Here is a 21,352-nt window from a genome sequence, read left to right as displayed (position 1 = left end):
ACACCCCTGCTTTAGACGGTACAGGATGATTTTGAAGGGGATGGGATTCTATCTCCACAGGGTGTGTGATAAAAGTATGACACCATCAAAAAGCCACATATTTCACCCGTAGGGAGCGCTGTGACTACGAGTGAATATTGAGAGGTGGTTCTGGGCCGGACTCTCATCAACCATCATAAATTTGGTGAAGATTGGACAATGTATGCTCAAGTTACAGCAACTTCCTGTTTTATAACGTGACACCAACATTTGCCGCAAGGACTGTTTTAAAGATATGTGGTGTTTCAAAAATGCTTTGGGTTCTGTCACAGCTGGAGAACTGTTGTTTGAAAAATACCTCATGTGAATGTTTTAATTTATTTATTTATCAAGGCTGCATTTTAAAAAATATATTTTATTAGGCATTAACTTGTACATTGTGTGTTCTCTCTCTAAAGCTCCATCTCTGATGGAGGGTGGAGATGATAATCTTGGAGAGGGGGAAGGTCTGTGTAGCTCTCTGCGCCACCCTTTTTACAGACTCTGCCCCCCTCTCCTGTCGTGCCCTCAGGTCGTTAGTGCCTGTATGAATGATGATGTGGCTCGGTTGGGCTGAGTTAGACTCTGCCAGCAGCTTCGGTTTTTGGGCATCACATTTTCTTTACTTTAAGGCCAGGGAATAGCTGCTCTTCATTAATACATTTTCCATTTGAGTCATTAGGTTTGAGTTGGGAGGGGGTGATCCAGGGTGTTTACGGTTGTTGTTTGTGGTGATCGAGGGGGGAGAGGGAAGAAACTGTTTTTGTGTCTGGTGGTCTTGGCATACAGCGCTCTGTAACGCCTACCAGAGCGAAGAAGTTCAAACAGTTTGTGTACAGGGTGTGAGGGGTCTTCAGTGATCCTTCCTGGCTTTTCTTCACTCTGGACTGGTATAGGTCCTGAATGGAGGGCAGGTCAGCCCCCATGGTTTTTTCTGCAGACCTGATTGTCCACTGCAGTCTGTTCCTGTCCTGTTTGTTGGCCGATCCAAACCAGACAGTTATTGATGTGCGCAGGACAGTGTGGATGATGGAAGTGCAAAAGATGATGAGCAGTTCCTGAGGCAGCTTGAACTTCTTCAACTGTTGCAGGAACTACAACCTCTGCTGGGCCTTTTTCCTGACTGAGTGGGACTTCCACTTGAGATCCCGGGCAAATGTGGTTCCCAGGAACTTAAAGTAGTCCACAGTAGACACAGTGCTGTTGAGGATGGTGGGGGGGTAAGGTGGGTGGGTTCCTCCTAAAATCTACTGTCATCTCTAGTCTTTAGTGGGTTTAGCTCCAGACTGTTCTGACCACACCACAGTACCAGCTGGACAACCTCACGTCTGTAGGTGGCCCCATCACCGTCCCTGATGAGGCCAACTACTGCTGTGTCGTCCGCAAACTTTAGCAGTTTGACGGATGGGTCCCCTGAGGAGCAGTCATTTGTGTAAAGGGAGAAGAGCAGCGAGGAAAGAACACACCCCTGGGGGTGCTTGAGGTGATGCAACCCCAGACTTACTTGCTGCCTCCCGTCAGTGAGAAAGTTGTAGATCCACTGACAGGTGGTAGCCGGCCCTGTGAGCTGTGAGAGTTTCTGGTGGAAGGTTTAGAGCAGGTCTAAACACCACTTTAGGATTTATGTATGATTTACAGAGACCCAACAATTCTTCCATGAGCAAACAGTGGCAACGAAAACCTTTCTAGAGAAGGAGTCAAGCAGTACCACCTCAGTAGGCACAACCACAATCAGCAGAGAAGTTAGTGGAAGTTAGTACTGTGGTGGAAGTTTATACCATGTTGGAAGTTAGTACCATGCATGAATGCAGCATAACTAAGGGCTGATCCAAGGTAAACCTGAGCCAGCCCTAACTATGAGCTTTATCAAAGAGGAAAGTTTTAAGTTTACTTTTAAATATGGGGACAGTGTCTGCCTCTCGAATAACACTTCGGGTCGGTTCCACAGGAGAGGAGCTTGGTAGCTGAAGGCTCTGCCTCCATTTCTACTTTTGGAGACTCTAGGAACGACAAGTAGCCCTGCATTCTCAGAGCCCAGCGATCTAGTCGGGTAATACGGTACTATGAGCTCTTTAAGATACGACGGAGCCTGACCAATAAGAGCTTTGTAGGTAAGGAGAAGGATTTTACATTCTAACATGTACAGACTGAGATCAACCCGATAAATAGGACTTAAACCACCTTAGTGCAGCTCCTTCAATAAAAATTAGATGGTCCAGTCTCTGTAACAGGATTGATGGCCAATAGTGTCGAAAGTAGCAGCAGTCTATTGGACTCACTAGCTTTTGGAGCTAGTCTTAAGTGGCCATTCAAAGAATTGCTGTTGTTTTTCAGCCACAGATGTTGTCGCTTGATTTTGTTGCAGGACTCTTCTACAAGACAGGGTCAAAACATAAGCTGATAATGTAGGACCTGTCTTTGTTGATATTGTACTTAAGTGGTGCAAAGGGGTTTCCCCCAGAAAGGTTTTTAGGCCCAGTGGCAAGTGTCTTTTTTGACGGGAGTCCGGTGCGGCCCAGATGCAGACTGATGGCAGCATTAGAGTAGTGTTTGTGATAACAGAATTATGGATGGAAATGTGAAATGTATAGAGTTATAATCATGGCAAAACCTCACTCACACAAAACATGTTTTACTTACGCCCAACTATTCACAAACAAACTCAGTGTTTTGTTTGGTTAGCGAGAGATAACGCTTAAAATATGTAACCTTACTTACTGGATAAACTAAAAAAAGCAGACTATTGAAGTGTCTTTTAGTACAACCGGTTAAACTTCACTTTAAGAATCCGAAAACAGGGCCTGCCGATGGCACAGTGGTTAGAGCAGTCGCCCCATGTAAAGAGGCTGAAGGTCCTCGAGGCACCCCATGTCCTGTCTGTCCTACATAATAAAAGGCTTGGAAACTGCCAAAAAAAACAACAAAAAGAAACGGAAAACAAAACGCGAACACCGAAGAACAACACCACAGCTGCTGTAGGTTTGATTGACAGCTCTCCATCTTTGAGACCTGTCAATCACAAGTAAGCCAAGCCCAATGCATCCCCTGCTTTATCGTCCTGGCTGCCCTCAATTGACTTAACAGTGCCATCTGCTGTCGTGGAGAGCGAATTACAGGACAGGTTAGAAAGTGTACTTGCATTTGCATGCGGATCAGCAGGGCAGAAAGTTAGTGACAACAGTAACATGACAGTGTTTCTTACGTGTAGGATTTTTTTTTGTACTTGGAGGATATTTTTTGTAATTGAAGAAATATGTTTCTTTCTGTAAAACATACTGTATTGTTTCTGAAGCATGATGTATTTGTTTGATGGGTACGTTTCTTATCTGCAAAAAAAATGCATTAGTTTGTGACTGATGTTGTGTATTTGCAAACCACACTGGGTTTGTTTGTGAATCGTTGGGCGTGAGTAAGACATGTTGTGGTTGTGTGTGTGTGCGTGCGCGCGCGTGTGTGTGTGTGTGGTATTGGCATGAATATAACTCCAAAGAAATTGATCATTTAAAAAGGCTATAAGACAGATTCCATATGGCCTTGCATTAAGTCAGAGCAAAAAGCTGACTAAAGTAAATATGACTGTCTTCTTTTCCAACCAAGCCACCCCACTACAACGGAAAATTAATGGATTAGTTATCAACTATTAAATAAATGCCATACTGTTTTGATAATCATCTCATCTCATCTCATCTTCAACCGCTTATCCGGGGTCTGGTCGCGGGGGCAGCAGCTTTAGCAGGGGGCCCCCCAAACTTCCTATAATTGTTTTTAGAGGAAAAAGTCAAAATGATCTGATTCCAGCTTCCGTGAATACTTTCTTTAATCCTCTGCAGGAAACTGAATATCTTTGAGTTGTGGAGAAACAAGACAGTTGAGACATGTTATAAACCAAACAACACATTGATTATTTATTAAAATTAATCAACACATTAATCGACAATTATAATTGTTATTTGCAGCTCTAAGCACCACTGTAAAATAGCATCTTTAAAATAGATTAAAGAAAATTCATAAATGCTTCAACCCAGTTGGGGGTCAACTTAAGCTTGCAATACACGAAGGGAAACCTTGACAGACTATTCGTCCAACTCACCTGGAATGATGAGAAAAAGCACCTTATTTCCAGAGTGTGACTGGCAGCAGCCATATTTCAGAACCTCTGTGATGGCTCCACAACAGTAGATGAAGTCGGTCTGTGAACCATCCTTCATGTCTGTCACCGTGTTGTCCATCTCATTAGCTTTGAGGGAAGAGAAAAATGGAAACCAAATTGCAATTTTATCATTTCACTTGATAAATCATATTCATCACATTGTAAATACATTTATACAGATCTATTGAAAAGTGCAACTGTATTACTGTATTATAATGTTGTAATAATTAAAACTGTCTCTAATAACTTTGGCTGACAGTTTATCAGTAAGGTCCAAAGGTGAGGCATTTCTTCCACGTCAGATTATGTGCATGTGATGAGAGTTTGTGCTGTTGGTCATATTCAAAGAGAGCAATAGTCTAGATTTGTTTAAAACACTAGTAGCTATACGATTCTACTTGTATAACTTACACAGTCCTCAAGCGAACAAAAAACATGAATAAATAACTTAATAATTAATGGCTTATGTAGGTGCTGAATGAAAGAATGGTTATATCATAGTGGCATTTACAGCAACAATATTGAGCAGGGGTGTAGTCCTGTCCAAGTGAAAAAAACAGAAAAGTATAATCTGGTTGACATTCAGTCACAACAAATAGTTTGTCATCAATTTGATATTTGAGCTGGCTCGATAGATTGAAGACGCAAACTCGTGCACTAAATAACATGAAAGAAAACACTCTACCTTAACATTTCCAGTTACTGTCAAAGAGTGGAAAAAGACTGAACAATAGTGGGAGAAGACTGAATGACAGCGGCAAAGCTCACACCGGCAGCAGTGCAAATGTGCGACATAAAAGGTTTGAACATTCACAGCAGCTCAGGAGGAGTCCTGTCATGTTTCTGTTGCTGAATGCAGTGGCGGAGGTTCACTCCAGAGACTCCGTCCAGGAGACAAAATAAAAGCGTCTCCTCCTGTGATTTCTGAATAGTCAGGAGCTCCTGTACGATATGTACTGAGTTGACTTTCAGTGAAATGCTCTGAATGAATTTAAGTTCTCTCTGGTAAACAGTTAATTACGTAGTGTGTATATAGCGCTTTTATTGTGAAAGTAAAAACGTAAGAGGTGAAGCTAGCGTTGCCTTTGTCGAGTGTGGCAGTAAAATAGCTTTCCGTCTGATCCGCAGATGAATGAGGTCCAACAGCAGACCCGTGTGGGCGTTTTAGAATCCTCAGAAGTAAACAATCAACCAGATTGGTTGATCTATTTATTCGCGGTGCGAAAGCCCCGTAAATATCCGAAAAAGGAACGGCGCTTTCTCTCCGTGTGATAATCACGTTCTGTGTAAAAGGATTCCTGAGAAAAACATCTGTTCAAAATACATTTAAGTGCAAAATAATCGTAAGAAAAAGACTCCCCCGGTGTGTAAAGGCCTTTATACAGTATACAGACTCATATTCTACGGTCTATTTAGACTTGTATCATTTTAATAATGCACGGTGCGATCCGGTAGTGAAACACAGCACTCCACCCCTGTTATGAAGCCAACTGATCTGAGCTCTTAATGTGGTGTGAGACACACTGAGTGGCGTTTGCTTGATTCCTAGTAGCTGGTTCTCCGATGCTATCTGACAAGCAGGCTATCACGTGTACCGAAATATATTTTACCTCTTAACAACAGCTTCTGAAAATTAGTATAATCTCCTGCCAATTGACTGTGGCTCGGGCTCAATGTGAGGACTTTCTGCTTCTTTTCTTCCCTCTTTATATCGTGGTTACCATCTAACCCGCATCCGCATTACTGTCCCCTGTACTGCTGGAGAATCGGTAGAATCTATAGGTGCGTTACCGCCACCCACTGGACTGGAGTTCGGAGCAGGATATCCACAGGAACACAAAACAACAAAAGAAAACCGAGATTCTCTTAATTATTGATCCCCAAAGCAATTTCAGTCAAAAGCAACTGGACAAATGAGATTATTCACATGCTTGATTATTTATGTTACTCTCATACTAGTTCATTAGATGGTTGGGGCTAATTGATGAACTTTGTATCAATAATAATTCCCATATTTTTTCATCATAGCCTACCTTTTGCAATCTAGGTTCTTTTCAGTTTGAGATGAACTGCGCCTCACCTGTGAAGTGGACGAGAGCAGGTGGCAGCAGCATATGGAACGCCTTTTAGTCCAATCATTTTTAAGCCAAAATAGGAGTCAACGTTGAACAGATTGCAACAGAAGCAAACTCAACTGGTTCTGTAAAAGCCCAGAAGAATCCCAATAGGGGAAAGTTTTGTAAAGACCTATAGGATTCAGATGAGAGGTATAATCAGGTGAACATATCTTGTTGAATCTTGTTGACATATAGTAAAAGACTTGAGGTCTGAATGGAACCCATTTAGGATACCCATGAGCTTAAATAAATGGAGGCAGGAAGAAGTAGATAACTCAGTGCTTGTGGTGGCAAGCCCTATTATTAACATCATTTTGTATTGTTGTATTGTCTTTGTAACTCAAGTACACATGTGTATTTCAGAGGAAGATGCATTAATCTTTCTCTCTCTAATTTTTCAATTCAGCACTCCTTGGGGGTAAGAAATACTGTCAAGCACCGCTAGTAAATAAACTGACAAACAAAGAACACAACATTTAAACATTTAAAACATTAGCCCTGCAATCTGAAGAAAATATATTATTTGTATGTCTTGCAGTTGTCATTCATACTTCAGTCTCCGTTTAAATGTACTGAAGTCACTCTGGACCAGTTCTCCTCTGTGCACACAACATGCTCTTCAGCAAAGTCTAGCCTTTTTATTCTTTCTGCTGATGAGAGGCTTGGTCACTGCATAGTGGGTTTTCAGTCCAAAAAGTCTTAAATGATGAGACACTGTGTGCAGAGACAGCTCCAGCTGCAGTGTTGAACTGATTCCCCATTGAGAGTCTTCTCATCATCCTGTCCTCTCGTGCACTTGTTTTATGTGAACCACCAGCCTTTTTGAGGGACACAAATGAATCTGTGTCCTCGTAAAGTTTCAATATTCTTGAAATCACAGACTGTGAATGCCCAACCTCTCTCTGATGGCTGAGAGGGTCATCCCTTTGGCCTTCATCTGGACAACCTGCTGTCTCAGGGTTTCAGTCTCCTTAGAACAGCCTGACATCTTGCAAAGTAACCAGGAGAGCTGCCAGATAAATAGGGTGTGTCCAACAATGAAGTCAACTGTCACCAGGTGCAGATTAACACAAATATCTGGGAGGATCTGAAAGTGTTCTCTAATTTTGCTCAGTGCTTTTTTCACAAAATAAAGAATTTTGTTGAAGTGCCTTGATTATTTAAAAAAAAAAACATGCTAGTACGGTGGTATAGCCACAGCTGATAGGGAAAAAAAGCAGAAATAATGCAATTAGTATATATGAATAAAAAAATACAATAGAAAAATAATTGAAAAAAATATTTAAATCAAAAGGTAGGCTATATACTCACATTTTCCATAAAAAGCTTTTAATAAATCAACCGTATAAATACTTTTCTCATTAATAATTATTTGGATCGACTCATAATAAGTTTGTAATTCAGTTTTGAAGGGGTTGAAATATCGACGAGCTTTAGAAAATTTAGCTTTTTGAATGTGAAACTTTCCTTGTAGAATGACTATGTTAACAATCCACTGTAGCCTATTGTTTTGCTTCCAATTTAATTAAGTGATTGTTTTCAAGAGCTCCAAAATACACTGAAACTCCCAGAAATATATAATAGTTTCTTCTTCAACTTTAACACAGGGTTGGTGAATAAAATATAAGAACATATGACTTGATGTTACAAACTCCGGTCCAGTAGGTGGCTATACGGACCTTTAACGTTGGGTTGCGAACCACCATTAATCAGAAGAAGAAGGCTCGAGGGGGGGAGTAGAAGAAGAAGAAGAAGAGAAAGAGGAAGAGGAAGAAGAGGAGCACGGGTTTTCCAAGGGCAAAATATGGCTGCTCCGTCTAAGAAAGTTTTCGAGGTCTTCGTATCTAAAATACCATGGACTATAGCCGGCAGTGAGTATATGGAATCATATAAATGACCATTTTTATTCAGTATATTTGTCGCCGCTCACTTCATTTTGTACATCGTTCTTAACTGTATGAAGCCTTGTCATCACTGTGACGCCATCCCCGTAAATACACTCGGTTTCCAGTACACTAGGAATACTAACGTTACACTAAATACTAATGCAACATTCCTGCAATAAACTGTAACGTTACTTTCATAAATGTTATAATCTAAAGATTTTGTTGAAACTATTTAAAGGGCAACATTCTGGTAAGAGATCCCTGTTAATCAATGTGGAGGACAATTATGTCGAAATTTACATAAATACCAGTGGCGGCTTGTGCAATTCATTTCAGGGGGGGCTTTGTCAATATTAAAGCAGACTTTCTCTCAGAAAAATAGAACCTGTTGTGTTTGGAAACAGTGAGAAGATTCTGTGTCAATATAATGTGCACCGACTCAGTTTATATTGTCCCTATTTGGTCAATCAATAATCTCAAAAATAAAGTTTTAAACTAAGACTGAGACTTCTCTTTATTGATCCCTTTGGGATGACTCACGGAAAAAAGGAAATCAGATAAGTTAAATGTAGAGGAAGAAGAATTCCTTTATTCATCCCGCAAGTGAAAATTCAATAAATCTATAAGATAAAATATGTATGACTGTATTTGACAGAAATGAGCAGTAAGATTGAATTATTGCACTAAAGTGGTGAATAAAGTTATTGCACAAAAAAGAATAAAAGTATCCAGGTATGTAAGAGTAGATTATTAATTGCACAGTGAGTGGCTCCCACTCCTTCCCTTCTATCCTCTTTATTTCCTCCTCCCCCCGAGTGAGGAGTTGTAGAGTGTGATGGCCTGAGGGACAAAGGAGTTCTTGAGTCTGTTGGTCCTACACTTGGGCATGAGCAGCCTTCCACTGAACAGGCTCCTCTGGTTGCTGATGATAGTGTGCAGGGGGTGGCTGGCATTGTCCATAATGTCCAGCAGTGTCCTCTTCTCTGCCACTGTCACCACTGAGTCCAGTTTCATGCTGACCAGCGAACGGGCCCGTCTGATCAGTCTATCCAGTCTGGAGGTGTCCTTCTTGGATATGCTGCCCTCCCAGCACACCACTGTGTAGAAGAGGACACAGGTGACCACAGACTGGTAAAACATCCAAAGCAGTTTGCTGCAGATGTTGGAGGACTGCAGTCTCCTCAGGAAGTCCAACCTACTTTGTGTCTTCCTGTACAGGTGGCCGGTGTGTGTTGTCCAGTCCAGTTTATTGTCCAGCCACAGCCCAAGGTATTTGAACGAGTCCACAGCCTCCATCTCAGCTCCCTCTAGCAGGACTGATTGCGGTTTTGGTCTGGACCTCCAAAATCAATGACCAGCTCCTTCGTCTTGGAGGTGTTGAGCTGTAGGTGGTTAGTGTGGCACCAGAGAGCAAAGTCCCTCACCAGACACCGATGCATCTCCTCTCTATCACCCCTGATAATTCCCACGATGGCTGTGTCATCGGCGTACTTCTGTATGTGACACAGCTCCGAGTTGTAGCAGAAGTGCGAGGTGTACAGGGTGAAGAGAAGAGGGGCCAGCACTGTGCCCTGAGGGGCTCCAGTACATGACCACAGTAGGTGCATTTCCACTATGGTCGACTACCCTGAATGAGGCGCGTCTATCTCGCCAAAAACGCCCCTAATTCGCATGCGAGTACCTCAGGAGGCCGTTTGACTGAGTAGAAAATGGCCCTATCTGAGAGCAGGGCCTCTTTTGTCCCCTGAGATTTACCCGATTGCTCTCTGTCCTATTTACACACAAATGCACTCACACACACACACACACACACACACACAAACTGTACTGAAGCAGGGTGACATTTGCACCGTAAAAGTGTTTGTCTGTCAACAAACACTTTTACGGTGCAAATCTTTAAGGTGGAGTGATTTCTTTCATGTTACTTGTACATACAGTAAGTTGACGTTGTGAATAATACAGGCTACCTCAGGGCTTTAGGGTACTTGCGCCCTTACTCACTTTGAGAAAGAGCGGCGCGGCGCGGCGAGGGAAGAAGGAGAGTTGGCTGGGGTGGGGGATGGTTAAACCTGTTGAAGAAGTAATTCAGCTCGCTCGCCTTCTCTCCATTGTCCCCCCTGTAGCTCTGGTCTTTGTGTTGTGACCTGTGATGGTCTCACACCTTCAAGATTCAAGAAGATTCAAGATTCAAGAAGCTTTATTTATCCTGAGGGAAATTATTCCCAGACCTCCCTCATGTGTCATCCCAGACTGTGGCGTTGTAACAGTCTCTCAGGGCGCACTCGCACTGTCTGTCCGTGCCGTGCCCCGGGCTTTAGGGTACTTGTCCCCTCCTCCCTCTCTCCCCGCTGGCAGTGTTTGTACTCACACTGCCTTGGCTTCGCGTGAATGCTTCTTGCCTGTTCATACGTCATCAAGCCATAACACGTCACACGCATTGATTGACGTCATCGCGATGTGTCGCTTTATTTACAAATCTTTCCATAGACCTCAGAGTTTTTGTGCGTTTTGTCCGACTGTTTTTGAATATTTTCATCCGACCAAATCTGCAGGAAACACTCCACCTCCACGTCACACCAACGTGAACCTTTTGCCGCCATTGTTTTAAATGTCCGCGCATGGTCTGTCTGTCTTTTTTTTTTCTATGTCCGAACAGGCGCACATAAAATGACGTCAGAGCCACCGTAGGCTTCATGCTCGTGCTCGTACATGTGTAAACACGCTTACAAAAGCCCACCTCTCCCAAACGATCCGTGGCCGGCAAGCTGGCCGCAGCTAGGCGCAGTGTGGTTGCACTCACACTGGTCAAACGAACTAGGCTTTACCCATGGAACCTGTTTGGGCATGGTACGAATGGACAGTGTGAGTGCGCCCTCAGGGAACTTTCCATCTCAGGGGACCACCTCCTGATGGTGCGAGTTGTCACCGGCTGTTTTTGGACCAGGGGGGTATACAGTGGCTGTAGGTGAACCATGTTGTGATCAGACTTCCCCAGTGGGGGGAGGGGAGTCGCTCTGTATGCATCCCTTACATTAGTATACAGGAAATCAATTGGCTTGTTGTTTCTGGCGGGACAGTTTACAACCTGTGAAAAACAGCCAAAGTAGAGTCCAAAGTGGCATGATTAAAGTCCCCAGAGATGATCACAAATGCCTCAGGGTGCTGTGTCTGTAGCTTTGCAGTGACTGAGTGGATCTTATCACATGCAGTGGCTGCGTCCGCTCTGGGAGGGATGTAAACGCAGACGGTGATCACTCCCTCGGCAGATACTATGGCCGTAGTCTAACAGCTAGCAGCTTGAGGTCCCGGCAACATGAGACTTTCTTTACTGAGATGTGTCCTGAGTCACACCAGCGGTTGTTCACATACATGATGAGTCCCCAACCTTCGCCTTTTCCGCTCACTTCTGGGTCTCTTTCGGCTCTGAATCCCGGCATGTCCACGTTAGCATCAAGTACGAGGTGGTTTAGCCATGACTCCATAAAGATGAAGAAGCTGCTCTCAGTAGATCCGCTGGTTGTTCAGCGCGGACAGCTCCCCACGATTACGGAGGGAATTGATGGCTTGTAGCGCCTTAGATTCAACTTGCAGCCCCTGGGTCTCCTCCTCAGCTCCGCCGGGACGGGGTGTAGTATTCCAGCTTGTCTTTTTGTTTGCAGAGCCAACCGTTCCTCTCTTGAGTAATTGAGGAAAACTGGCTCTTGGTTGCATTTTGAAGTTAGAAATATCCATAGGACAAGACAAACAATCTCTTTACAAACTGGAGAGCTACTGGAGAGGCAGCCCTCTTACTACTTCTCTTAGTTGTTTCAATATTTCATTTTGCAAATTGTGTGTGCGTGCGTGCGTGCGTACGTACGTGCGTGCGTGCGTGTGTGTGCGTGTGTGTGTGTGTGTGTGTGGTGTTCTCACTCCACGCTGGTTTGCCTTTTGTTCATGCAACCAACCTTGCTGAGCAACCTCTGCTTTCTTTCAACAAAGAAAACAAAATTACAAACAAACAAACACATTTTTTTTTTGGTTACCTGTTGCGGTCCATATTTTTAATGGTTTATTGCCCAGCCCTAGTTCCTATTACCATAAAGACAAAAAGTGAGCGAGCTTTCTGGCTAATCTCTCTCTTCCTTCATTTTTTACTGTCATATTAGCACTGTCTCCATGTTGAAGGGACCAAAGGCCCCCCTAATATTATATTGAATATTTCTCATTATTTACTTTGTCACAAGTAGCCACTGAACTGCCAGTAGATGCCAGAGGATTTCAGCCCTACTGTACGGCAAAGCAATCAAGGCTCACCTGACCACAGTGGCATATTGGGGAGTGTCATTTGTCGAACTGTATAGCCTTATAACAAGGACAAAATAATAGAAACATCTTACAGTATAACCCAACAAAATACATACTCAAAAATGACTATGAATAGTTTCAAAACCATTGTAACCTTCATAAAGGTAGGATTTGTTGCAGGATTGTTAGTTTAGCTAGTTTTTTTAATAATAAAAATGGCACCTCAGGACACATTAATATGAAATGTTCCCGTTTCTTTTTCAGAGGAGATGAAGGAGTACTTCGGACAGTTTGGCCCAGTGAAGAACTGTCTTCTTCCATTTGTAAGTTGACACAGCATTAGAGTGACTGAATGAATCGTACTGTTTATATACTATTTATTGGTTCTGTCTATTAGTGACCCCAGATAGTCGACTATTCGCTCCGAGGAGCCTGATTCGACTGCCAATCGTCGCAAAATGTAGTTATGAAACAAGCCATTCTGGCTTGGGGGGTGCTGAATGTCTGATTTTACGTATAGATGCTTGGTTTCTCCCAATCAACCATGATAAATAACCTATTTGGGTATAAACATAAGCCTATTAATAAATACTGTTGCTAAAAATGTGAAAATAACTCATGTGTTTTTAATCGGTCTCCTTAGTGTGTGGGATTAACCCCCTCCGCCTCTTAGACTAAGTTGTTCTATCCAGGATCCGGCACTGTCAGAGCGCATATTGGCTGGGCTTTAAATCTATCTGGGCGTCAGAAATACAACAGTCTGCTCCTGTTTAATCATCAGCATCATTTCATTTGAATATTTGCCCATTTGTTGGTTTTATTATAGACCTTCAATCCGACACAGTCTGAAACAGCGCAGTGAAAGTGAAACTACAGTTCTGAATATACTGTCAGAGTTGTCAAAGAAAGATACAAACAAAACACATTTATGTTCTAACAACCAATACTTTTAATAAGATGTTCCTATCAGAAATCACATCTCTCAGTAACCCTCTGCCTGACACGCGTGACCACGCAGAGCTGGAATCACGTGCACCTGCCGCTGTCTGCTTAATGTCCATGGCTCGCTACCCCGGATTAGAGGGTTTTTCATGAGCAAAAACACAAACAAACTGATTTGACGATCAGTTGACTATAAATATGACTATCTTTTACGGGCATTGTTGGCCAAAACCTAAATTTTAACGCTTAATGAGGCTGTTTTGAGGGTGAGAAAGCCGCGTCTGACGCACGATTCATAGGACAGTGAAAGTTCAGCACACAGCGTACAAATGCAGCATAAACAACATGTTTTACCTTATTAGTGAACTACAAATGTCTGTAAAACATAATGGGACTGTGTTGTGATGTCCAAATGAAGCTTCATGAAGCATGAGTTGTATTTGTTGAGCCCACTAGATGGAGCTCTTGGTTTAAAGAAAAGTATTCAATGAATGGTGATTCAGTGTGTTTTCAACCCTTTGTTGAACAGAGCGCTCCATCTAGTGGTCTCAGAAAATAATGAAAATGCTTCATTTGGACATGACTAGGACTATGCATAGATGCCGACTTGGGTTAAACAGTGTGAATATAAGGTCTGATGGAATCATGTTGTGAAGAGACTGTGTGTTCCACATGGCTACTTAATATTCACGTCAGTGTCCCACAGCTGCAAGGGCTGAGACGAACCTCCCCAGGTAATTCACCATGCCAAGGACTCTATTTAGCTCCTGCGCATTTTCAGGTGGTGGCAGCTGGTGTATGGCCTCCACTTTGTCTTGGTCCGGTCTGACCCCTGACTGGTCGATGAGATGAGGAAGCGTAGCTGGCTCTGCATAAAAGGCATTTCTCCTTGTTGCGTTTCAACCCTGCCAACTCAACACACTGCAGCATCTTCTCGAGTCGGACATCATGTTGCTCCATCAAGGTCCCATAGATTAAGATGTCATCAATGACGACTGCCACGCCTTCCAGTCCTTCTAGAGTCTCCAGCATCTTCCGCTGGAATATCTCTGGTGCACTTGTTGTGCCAAAAGGTCTTTTTTTGAAACTGTATCTGCCAAATGGTGTTATGAATGTTGTCAGTTTGCAGCTGTCTGGATGCAGAGGGATCTGCCAGAATCCACTGGCAGCATCAAGGGAAGAAAACATAGTTGCACTGCTCAGCTTGGCTGTTATCTTGTCTGAGGTGGGTAGGATGTAGCATTCTCTTTTGACTGGCTTATTTAGTTTTGTCAGGGCAACGCAGATTTGGGCTGTGCCTGTGTTGTTCTTCAGGGCTGGTACCATGGGAGCGCACCATTCAGTAGGTTGTCACCCGCTTGATGACACCATCCTTTTCCATCCTCTGTATTTCCACTTCCACCTTCTGTAACATGGGTAAAGGGCACACAGCGTACAGTGTGCAGAGCATAAGGTACAGCATCATCTCTTAACTGGATTTTGACTGGTTCAGTTTTGTTTCAGAGTACCATGCTCACTGTGGGTTAGATGGCTGGTGAGGAATTTTAGCTCATCTACTCTCCTCATCAGGTTCATCCTTACTGACAGAGTCGGCTGAGGAGATTGCTGACTCTACGTCCACGTACTACGTAGGCTGTGAAGGGATAATCTTTCCCTTTGTGACTGAATGTTGCATTAAAGCGGCCCAGACACAGCAGCTCACCTCCTGGGCTGTCCAGAGGAATGTCAGGTGCATCCAGTGTTCTCTCAGGGGAAAGTGTGTGAAACGTGTCCTCACTTATGATAGCGACATCAGCTCCCGTGTCAATCTTAAATTCTACTGAAGAGGAATCAACTTGTAGTTGCACAGTCCACTGTTCACTTTTCTAGCATCACACACTGAACCCAGGAAATGAGAGGTCTGCTCATCTCTCTGTTTCTGTGCAACCTCTGCACTTTTCATCTCTGTTATGCTGTTTTCCCACATTTGCCACATTTCTTCTCATTTCCCAACAATTTTCTGTCATTTGACTTGTCTTGTTGTCGCTGTTGGGGTTTCCAGTTTGTGGTTTTACGTTTAAACTGCATCTCCTTTATTGATCCTGCAGTGTCTCCTTGCAGCCTCACTTGTGTCGCGACCTCCTCTGTCTGTCTTGACAGTCTGTATTGTGTGTGTCAGTGTCAGGTACGCCATCAGTTGCAGCCTGCGGGAGAGCTTTTTATCCATTTTTCCAATGATGATGCGGTGGCGGATATTTTCTTCTCAAGTTGTTTCAAACTCACAGTGCTCTGAGAGATCCTACAGGGCCCTGATGAATTCATTCATTCATTCATTCATTCTGCCTTCTCACCGTTGGACCCGTTGGTAAAAACATGCCCGTTTGTGGATAATATTCCTCCTCGGTAAAAAGTACTAAAGTAGTACTAGTTAAGCCTCATAACGATGACAAAATCATTGCGGTCCGCCTCTTGAGCAAAAGTGAATGACTTGAAAATGTTTTCTGCCTCGTTGGCGTAAATCAGGCAGCTCACTTGGACTTTTCCCTCGTCCTTGTGAAGTTTTATTGTGATTCTGTATCACTCGAACAGTTGCTTCCAGTGGGGCCACTCCGTCTGCTTGTCAAATGTAAAGTTCTCCGAAGGGTTAAACTTTTCATGCCATTTCTTTTCTTCTTGCCGTCTGTCTTCTTAATTTATCTCTTGATCATTTGTTGAACGACTTCGGACACCATGTAAAATTATAGAGGGTCGGCTTGATTCGTTGATTCGTGACATCCCAAACATCTAAACAAACCGGCATAAGAAAAGCATCTTCTATAACCAAGGCAACAATACATAAACTGTTCTGCATTCCATTGTTACAGTTACAATGTTAGTGTCGCAACAATAGTTTCTTTTACATAAACTATATATGACACAGGGCACCGAACGTTTCTGTTTTACTGTCTTTTTCTCTTTTCTTGCAATACTTGTAGCATGTGTTACAAGAGAAGAGAGGGGAAAAAAAGAGACAATTTTATTTCTCGGATAGTCTTCCTGGGTATACATTGCATTTGAATATAATAATTATTTATATATAATTATTATATTTTTATTGTTACTATTATTATGTTATTATATTATAATTGTATTATTATTATTATTATTACTATTATTATTGGAGCCATAGGATCTGCTGTCTTTACAAATCTTCCTCTGCTGAATTTGTATTTGGTAGTAAAACCAGCATTTTTTTAAATATCCAAGCACCTTGTATCATAGCTACATTTGTGACGTTTTTAACAAATCAGCATGTTTGGAAATCTATCCATTATTTGGCAAATAATTACCTTTTTGATTCTACTTAGAGATTGAGGAGTACCTCTTTCCTTCTTATGTTGACACAACGCTGCCTCTGATAGCCCTGTTCCAAGATGGCAGCACTTTAGGCACATCCCTCAACAGTCGATGTGGCGTCTGTGTATATATGTCCATGTTAGCCCACAGCCACCTGAACATGTGGGTGATGGTTTTTGTTTTCCTTTTGGTAGTTTAAAAGAATTAACATACAGAGACTTAAAGCTTAGTCAGTTATCCATACCAGTCATCAGCATTACTCAAACTCTTGCCAAACCTGCAAAATCTTGCTTATCTTTGTTTGTTTGACTGTCTGCTGTCTCTTTTCCAAGGATAAAGAAACAGGCTTTCACAGAGGCTTCTGCTGGGTCGGATTCACAACAGAGGAAGGACTGAACAATGTACTTCAGAAAGACCCACACATGCTGGAGGGAGCAAAGGTAAAATGGTTGAAATTAGTCTTTAACACAACACAATAAAAGCTTAGACTGCTGTAGCTTTACATAAAACTATAAGAAGGGTCCAACTAGGTTGATAATTTACTTAGTATGTCCTTGCCATGTTAGCTTCGTGCCTGACCTCTGATATGCAGTGCAGGGGCCTCATTCATAAAACCTAGCGTAGGATTCACTTCAAAAGTGGCTGACGGACCAAAAATTGGACGTGCGTGTGCCTAAAAATATTGGGATTTCTAAAACCATGTGTGTCCTACGCCGGTTTCCCTTTATAAATCACAGTTAACTCTTAATGTGGAGCAGCTTTTGCGGCTTCACGTCACGCCCATATATGCCTATAAATAGTTAATGAAACGCCCCAAATTAATATTAATTCATACTGAAATCATGACAAACACAGAGAGGAAAACGGGAAAAAAGACACAATCAATGTGAAGTTGATATTCTTGTTGGAGAGGTGTGAAAAAGAAAAAAACATGTTGTTTGGAGGACACAGTGTTGACATAACTAATGACAAAACAACCGTATAGTGGAGACATGATGCAGACACAGTTAATGCAGCATCGGAAGGTCGGACTGTGGCTGAAATGAAAAAGAGATGAATGAAAAAGAGATGAATGAAAGCATTTTTATTCTCACTCTGTGCCCTTATAGCAACATGAGTGCAGTCAACAGCACCAATTACAGAAAGAAACAGGACATTTACACAACTTCGGCCTTTTTATTTCCCTGTTCCCGGAGATCCAAACGAACCATGAGAACAGTGCGCTGCAGTCCGAACTGGCTCATTCTCATCTGTCTGTAAATCAGAGTTTGCGTCATTACGCACTGTGATGGCATGATTTCTATATCCATCTATTTGATTGATCTAAAAACCTACATGTGTGGGAAATAATCAGATTTTAAAAACAGACAAATTGAAAACAAAATTAAAATGAACTAAAGACATTCAAATAAAGACTGTATTAAACACTGATAACAAGATAACCATATTAAAACTGCGCTCCTATCTGCCGGACAGAGGCGTCAAAAACAGCATTAGTGTGTAAGATATCTTCATTTGAATTTATGATCCTACATCTTGTCGTTTTTCCACTGCAGAGAGAATCATTCAAACAGCTGTTTGTGTGTTAATTGTAAGAATGGCTTTTGTGAAATCTTCATATGATTTGAGGCACTATTTCGATTTATTTTACACAATGGTCTGTTTCACATTTTATCAAGTTTCATCCTTCTAAAAGTTTGCTTAAAAAGTGCCGAGAGCTCTCTTCTGTGCGCCCGCCACCTTTAAAAAATAAGGGCCAATGGTCATGATTGAAAAATCACAGATATTTTATAGTTTGGCCTTTATAATGAAGCTATATGTCAAGGTAATTTATATAACATAATTGTATACGACAGGACAATGTGCTTCAAAATTAAAATCAAAAAGTCAAAGATCATACATGAAAAAAAAAAAAACTATATGAAGTTGTTAGAATCAAAAGGCTGTCCCAGAATAGAAGCTTTATGGTTTGAGGTCATTTTCAGATCGTTGAAAACTGAGAGCAGTTTCTGTACTGTGCTTGACTCTATAACAAAGACTGTTGCCATGTGACAAACAGACTGTTATATGGCAGATATGCCTGGAATTGTTGGTATAAAACCTTTTCAAGATGTCTTTTTCCCAGGCATGGAAGATTTGAGATTGGTTTGTAGTCATTGATTTAAAAAAAAGAAAGAAATTAAGATGAATTAATTTTTAACAATGGTGCTACAATGGCTATTCTAGAGAGTAGAGATGTAATAACAATCTCAGGGACATCATCCATAACCTGACTCATCAACTATCAGATGGATTGATTCGCATGATTTGCACTTGCTCAGCATGTGCATCTGGGAACTCTCTTGTTGAGATCTTTTGGGCAGAGGTGAAAGTACTGTTTGCTGATTGGATAAACCATCTGTCTATCACCAACATACAGGCCAAATCAACCAATCAGATCAACAAAGCGTATGACATACTAACAGAATTGAGGCAAATCTCAGAAAGTGAACATGTGGGTAAAGGATGTTTTCCGTTTGTGTAACGTGAATTTAAGGACTAAAGGCCCAATTTCAGGAGCCCGGTCCATATTAAACAGAAGGATCCAGAGAAAAAAGAGTTAGGGAGCTGCTAACAGAATTAGGGCTACCGCTGTCTTAAAATTTGTCTAGATCAGGTCGGATTTGCATGTGTTGCTTCCGCTTGCTTGGTTGACTAGAGGAGTTCACCTGTGGCGTCATACTTAAACCCGCCTCAAAACCAAAGCTGCTGAAAACATTTTTGAAAAATGAAAAAGAACTTAGGTGCACCACCTGTCCATCACATTTAATAAGGGCAAGGTTGGAGTGTTAGCAACATGACACAACACAAGCCACAATATTGTTCTTTATATTAAAAAAATCCATATTTAAAGTATGAGGCAAATTCATTACATTCCTCCTAGAGTGGAGCTCTGCAGGTATTGGTCAAAGAAGATTAACCTGTTAATCAACTGTGCTAAACAGAAATTTAGACTTATTCACACATTGAGTAATAATTTGAGGATGTAATAATATCTAGATATTTTCATTTCTCTATTATATTTAATGACCAGAGCCTTTAATGATATTGTAATCGGTCTGCAATTTGGTCTTTAACCGCTCATATTTGCGGCAGGTTCCTATTAGTGTCTTCACTCTCTCCATATTTCTCCAAGGTGCTTTTTTCATATGTTTTTTTATAATGGTAATGACATTCAAAATATGTGTCACTGAGAAGTTAAAATGATTGACCAAATTGTAACACAGAGACAAGGAAGATAGATTAAAATCTGATGCTGTTAAAGCTGTAAATGCGTCCTCTTGTGGCTGGCATTGTAACCTCTATGGCTGCACATAGAGGAAGAAACAGACGAGCATGTAAAAATAGAGTGCTTGCTTATTCCATGGTACGTGTAGCAGCTTCAGCCTTGCTGTGGGCATGCTATGGCAGCCATGTCAGGCCACGCCTCAGTGTTCAATACATTTCTTGGTGTGAGAAGTAAGTTTTTAGAAAACATGCTAAATGATCATTTCATTGCAACATGGAGAACCTGACTGAATATTGATATTCTGTATGTATCATATCTTTGATTACCCTTTTTTGTTTGTTTTCAGCTCCATGTTCAGAGAAACAGACGTTCATTTACAGGGCAGAGGTCAAATAAAGACAATGAATATGACTGAAGGTCTGTGATACTACTGTGTTGATGACACAAAGATGTGCTATTGTTATTCTCTATGGGCTCAGTAAAACACGATTTTTGAAAGTTTTGCAATTCTGTTTGGGCCACAAGAAAAAAGTATGGCCAAGGTGTCCCTTCTTTTTACACCTTCAGTGACTTTGGTCCTAATATGCCATTTCTTTAATGCATTGTCCAATAGTAATGTCTTTGTTTTTCGTCAGTGATAGTGTTTTACTTCCTGTAACCGACCTGACACATACATGAACCGTATATAGCAGGTTAATTGTTACTTTTAAGGTTTATGAAACATTATTCTATAATTTCCACTGTATGACAATAAACTGTTTGAATCCATTGTGTCTCATGTTACTTTAACTTGAGTAAAGGCTTGAACAGGTTAAATGCTTGGGCACCAGAGCGCAAAGAAATCCTTGCACTGTTGGAGGAAGTATTCAGATCCTTATTAGAAAGTACTAATAACACAATGTGTATTTTAAAAGTAAATATAAGTAAAGTAAATGTGTCTTAACTCTGTTCAACTTATAAGTTATATTTATTGAAATTAAAGTATTTAACATAGAAAGGAGCTGTAATTGCTGTTGTGAAAATATTAAGTAAATCTTATATATTTGTTATATTAACCACGATGAAGTAAATGGTAGTTTGTATTACTTTTATTTAAGTTTGACATGTATACTTAGTTGCATGAAGTAGTGAATGAATTAAGGAAAGCAAAAGCAAAATTCTTTATGGATATTATTAAAGACGGAAAAGGAAATAGTAAATTGATATGGAGTAACATAAATAAACTAACAAAGAAAGACAAGCAAAATCAGGGAAAGGGACATGAGCTGAATATTCTGGGAAATTTAATTAATGATCTCAGTGAAATTGCCTCTGCATTCAATACTTATTTTACTGCATCAGTGCAGAATTTATCTCTCACATTTGGTGC

General features: G+C 41.4%; 2 protein-coding genes across 2 annotated transcripts in view; one reads left to right on the top strand and one right to left on the bottom strand.

Moving 5' to 3' along the window:
• ldah (lipid droplet associated hydrolase) overlaps positions 1–5,919 on the bottom strand; it is a 13,694-nt gene extending 7,775 nt beyond the window's left edge. Inside the window, exons 1-2 of the mRNA XM_083923742.1 lie at positions 5,779–5,919; positions 4,109–4,255 (exon numbers count right to left, since the gene is read on the bottom strand). Of these exons, the coding sequence (XP_083779868.1) occupies positions 4,109–4,247 (139 nt within the window). The 5' untranslated portion in view covers positions 4,248–4,255; positions 5,779–5,919. The remainder of the gene's footprint in view (positions 1–4,108; positions 4,256–5,778) is intronic.
• A 2,123-nt stretch (positions 5,920–8,042) lies between these two features.
• Positions 8,043–20,751, top strand: slirp (SRA stem-loop interacting RNA binding protein). Its single transcript, XM_083923949.1, has 4 exons — positions 8,043–8,156; positions 12,723–12,781; positions 17,048–17,155; positions 20,330–20,751. The coding sequence occupies exons 1-4, from the start codon at positions 8,090–8,092 to the stop codon at positions 20,396–20,398; spliced, it is 303 nt and encodes a 100-aa protein (XP_083780075.1). The 5' UTR covers positions 8,043–8,089; the 3' UTR covers positions 20,399–20,751.
• Positions 20,752–21,352: the final 601 nt, after the last annotated feature.

The sequence above is a fragment of the Echiichthys vipera genome (assembly GCF_963691815.1).
Source record: "Echiichthys vipera genome assembly, chromosome: 12".
In the NCBI taxonomy this organism is placed as follows: Eukaryota; Metazoa; Chordata; class Actinopteri; order Perciformes; family Trachinidae; genus Echiichthys; species Echiichthys vipera.
The sequence above is the reverse complement of the archived record's forward strand: the minus strand, read 5'-3'. Positions and strand labels throughout refer to the sequence as shown.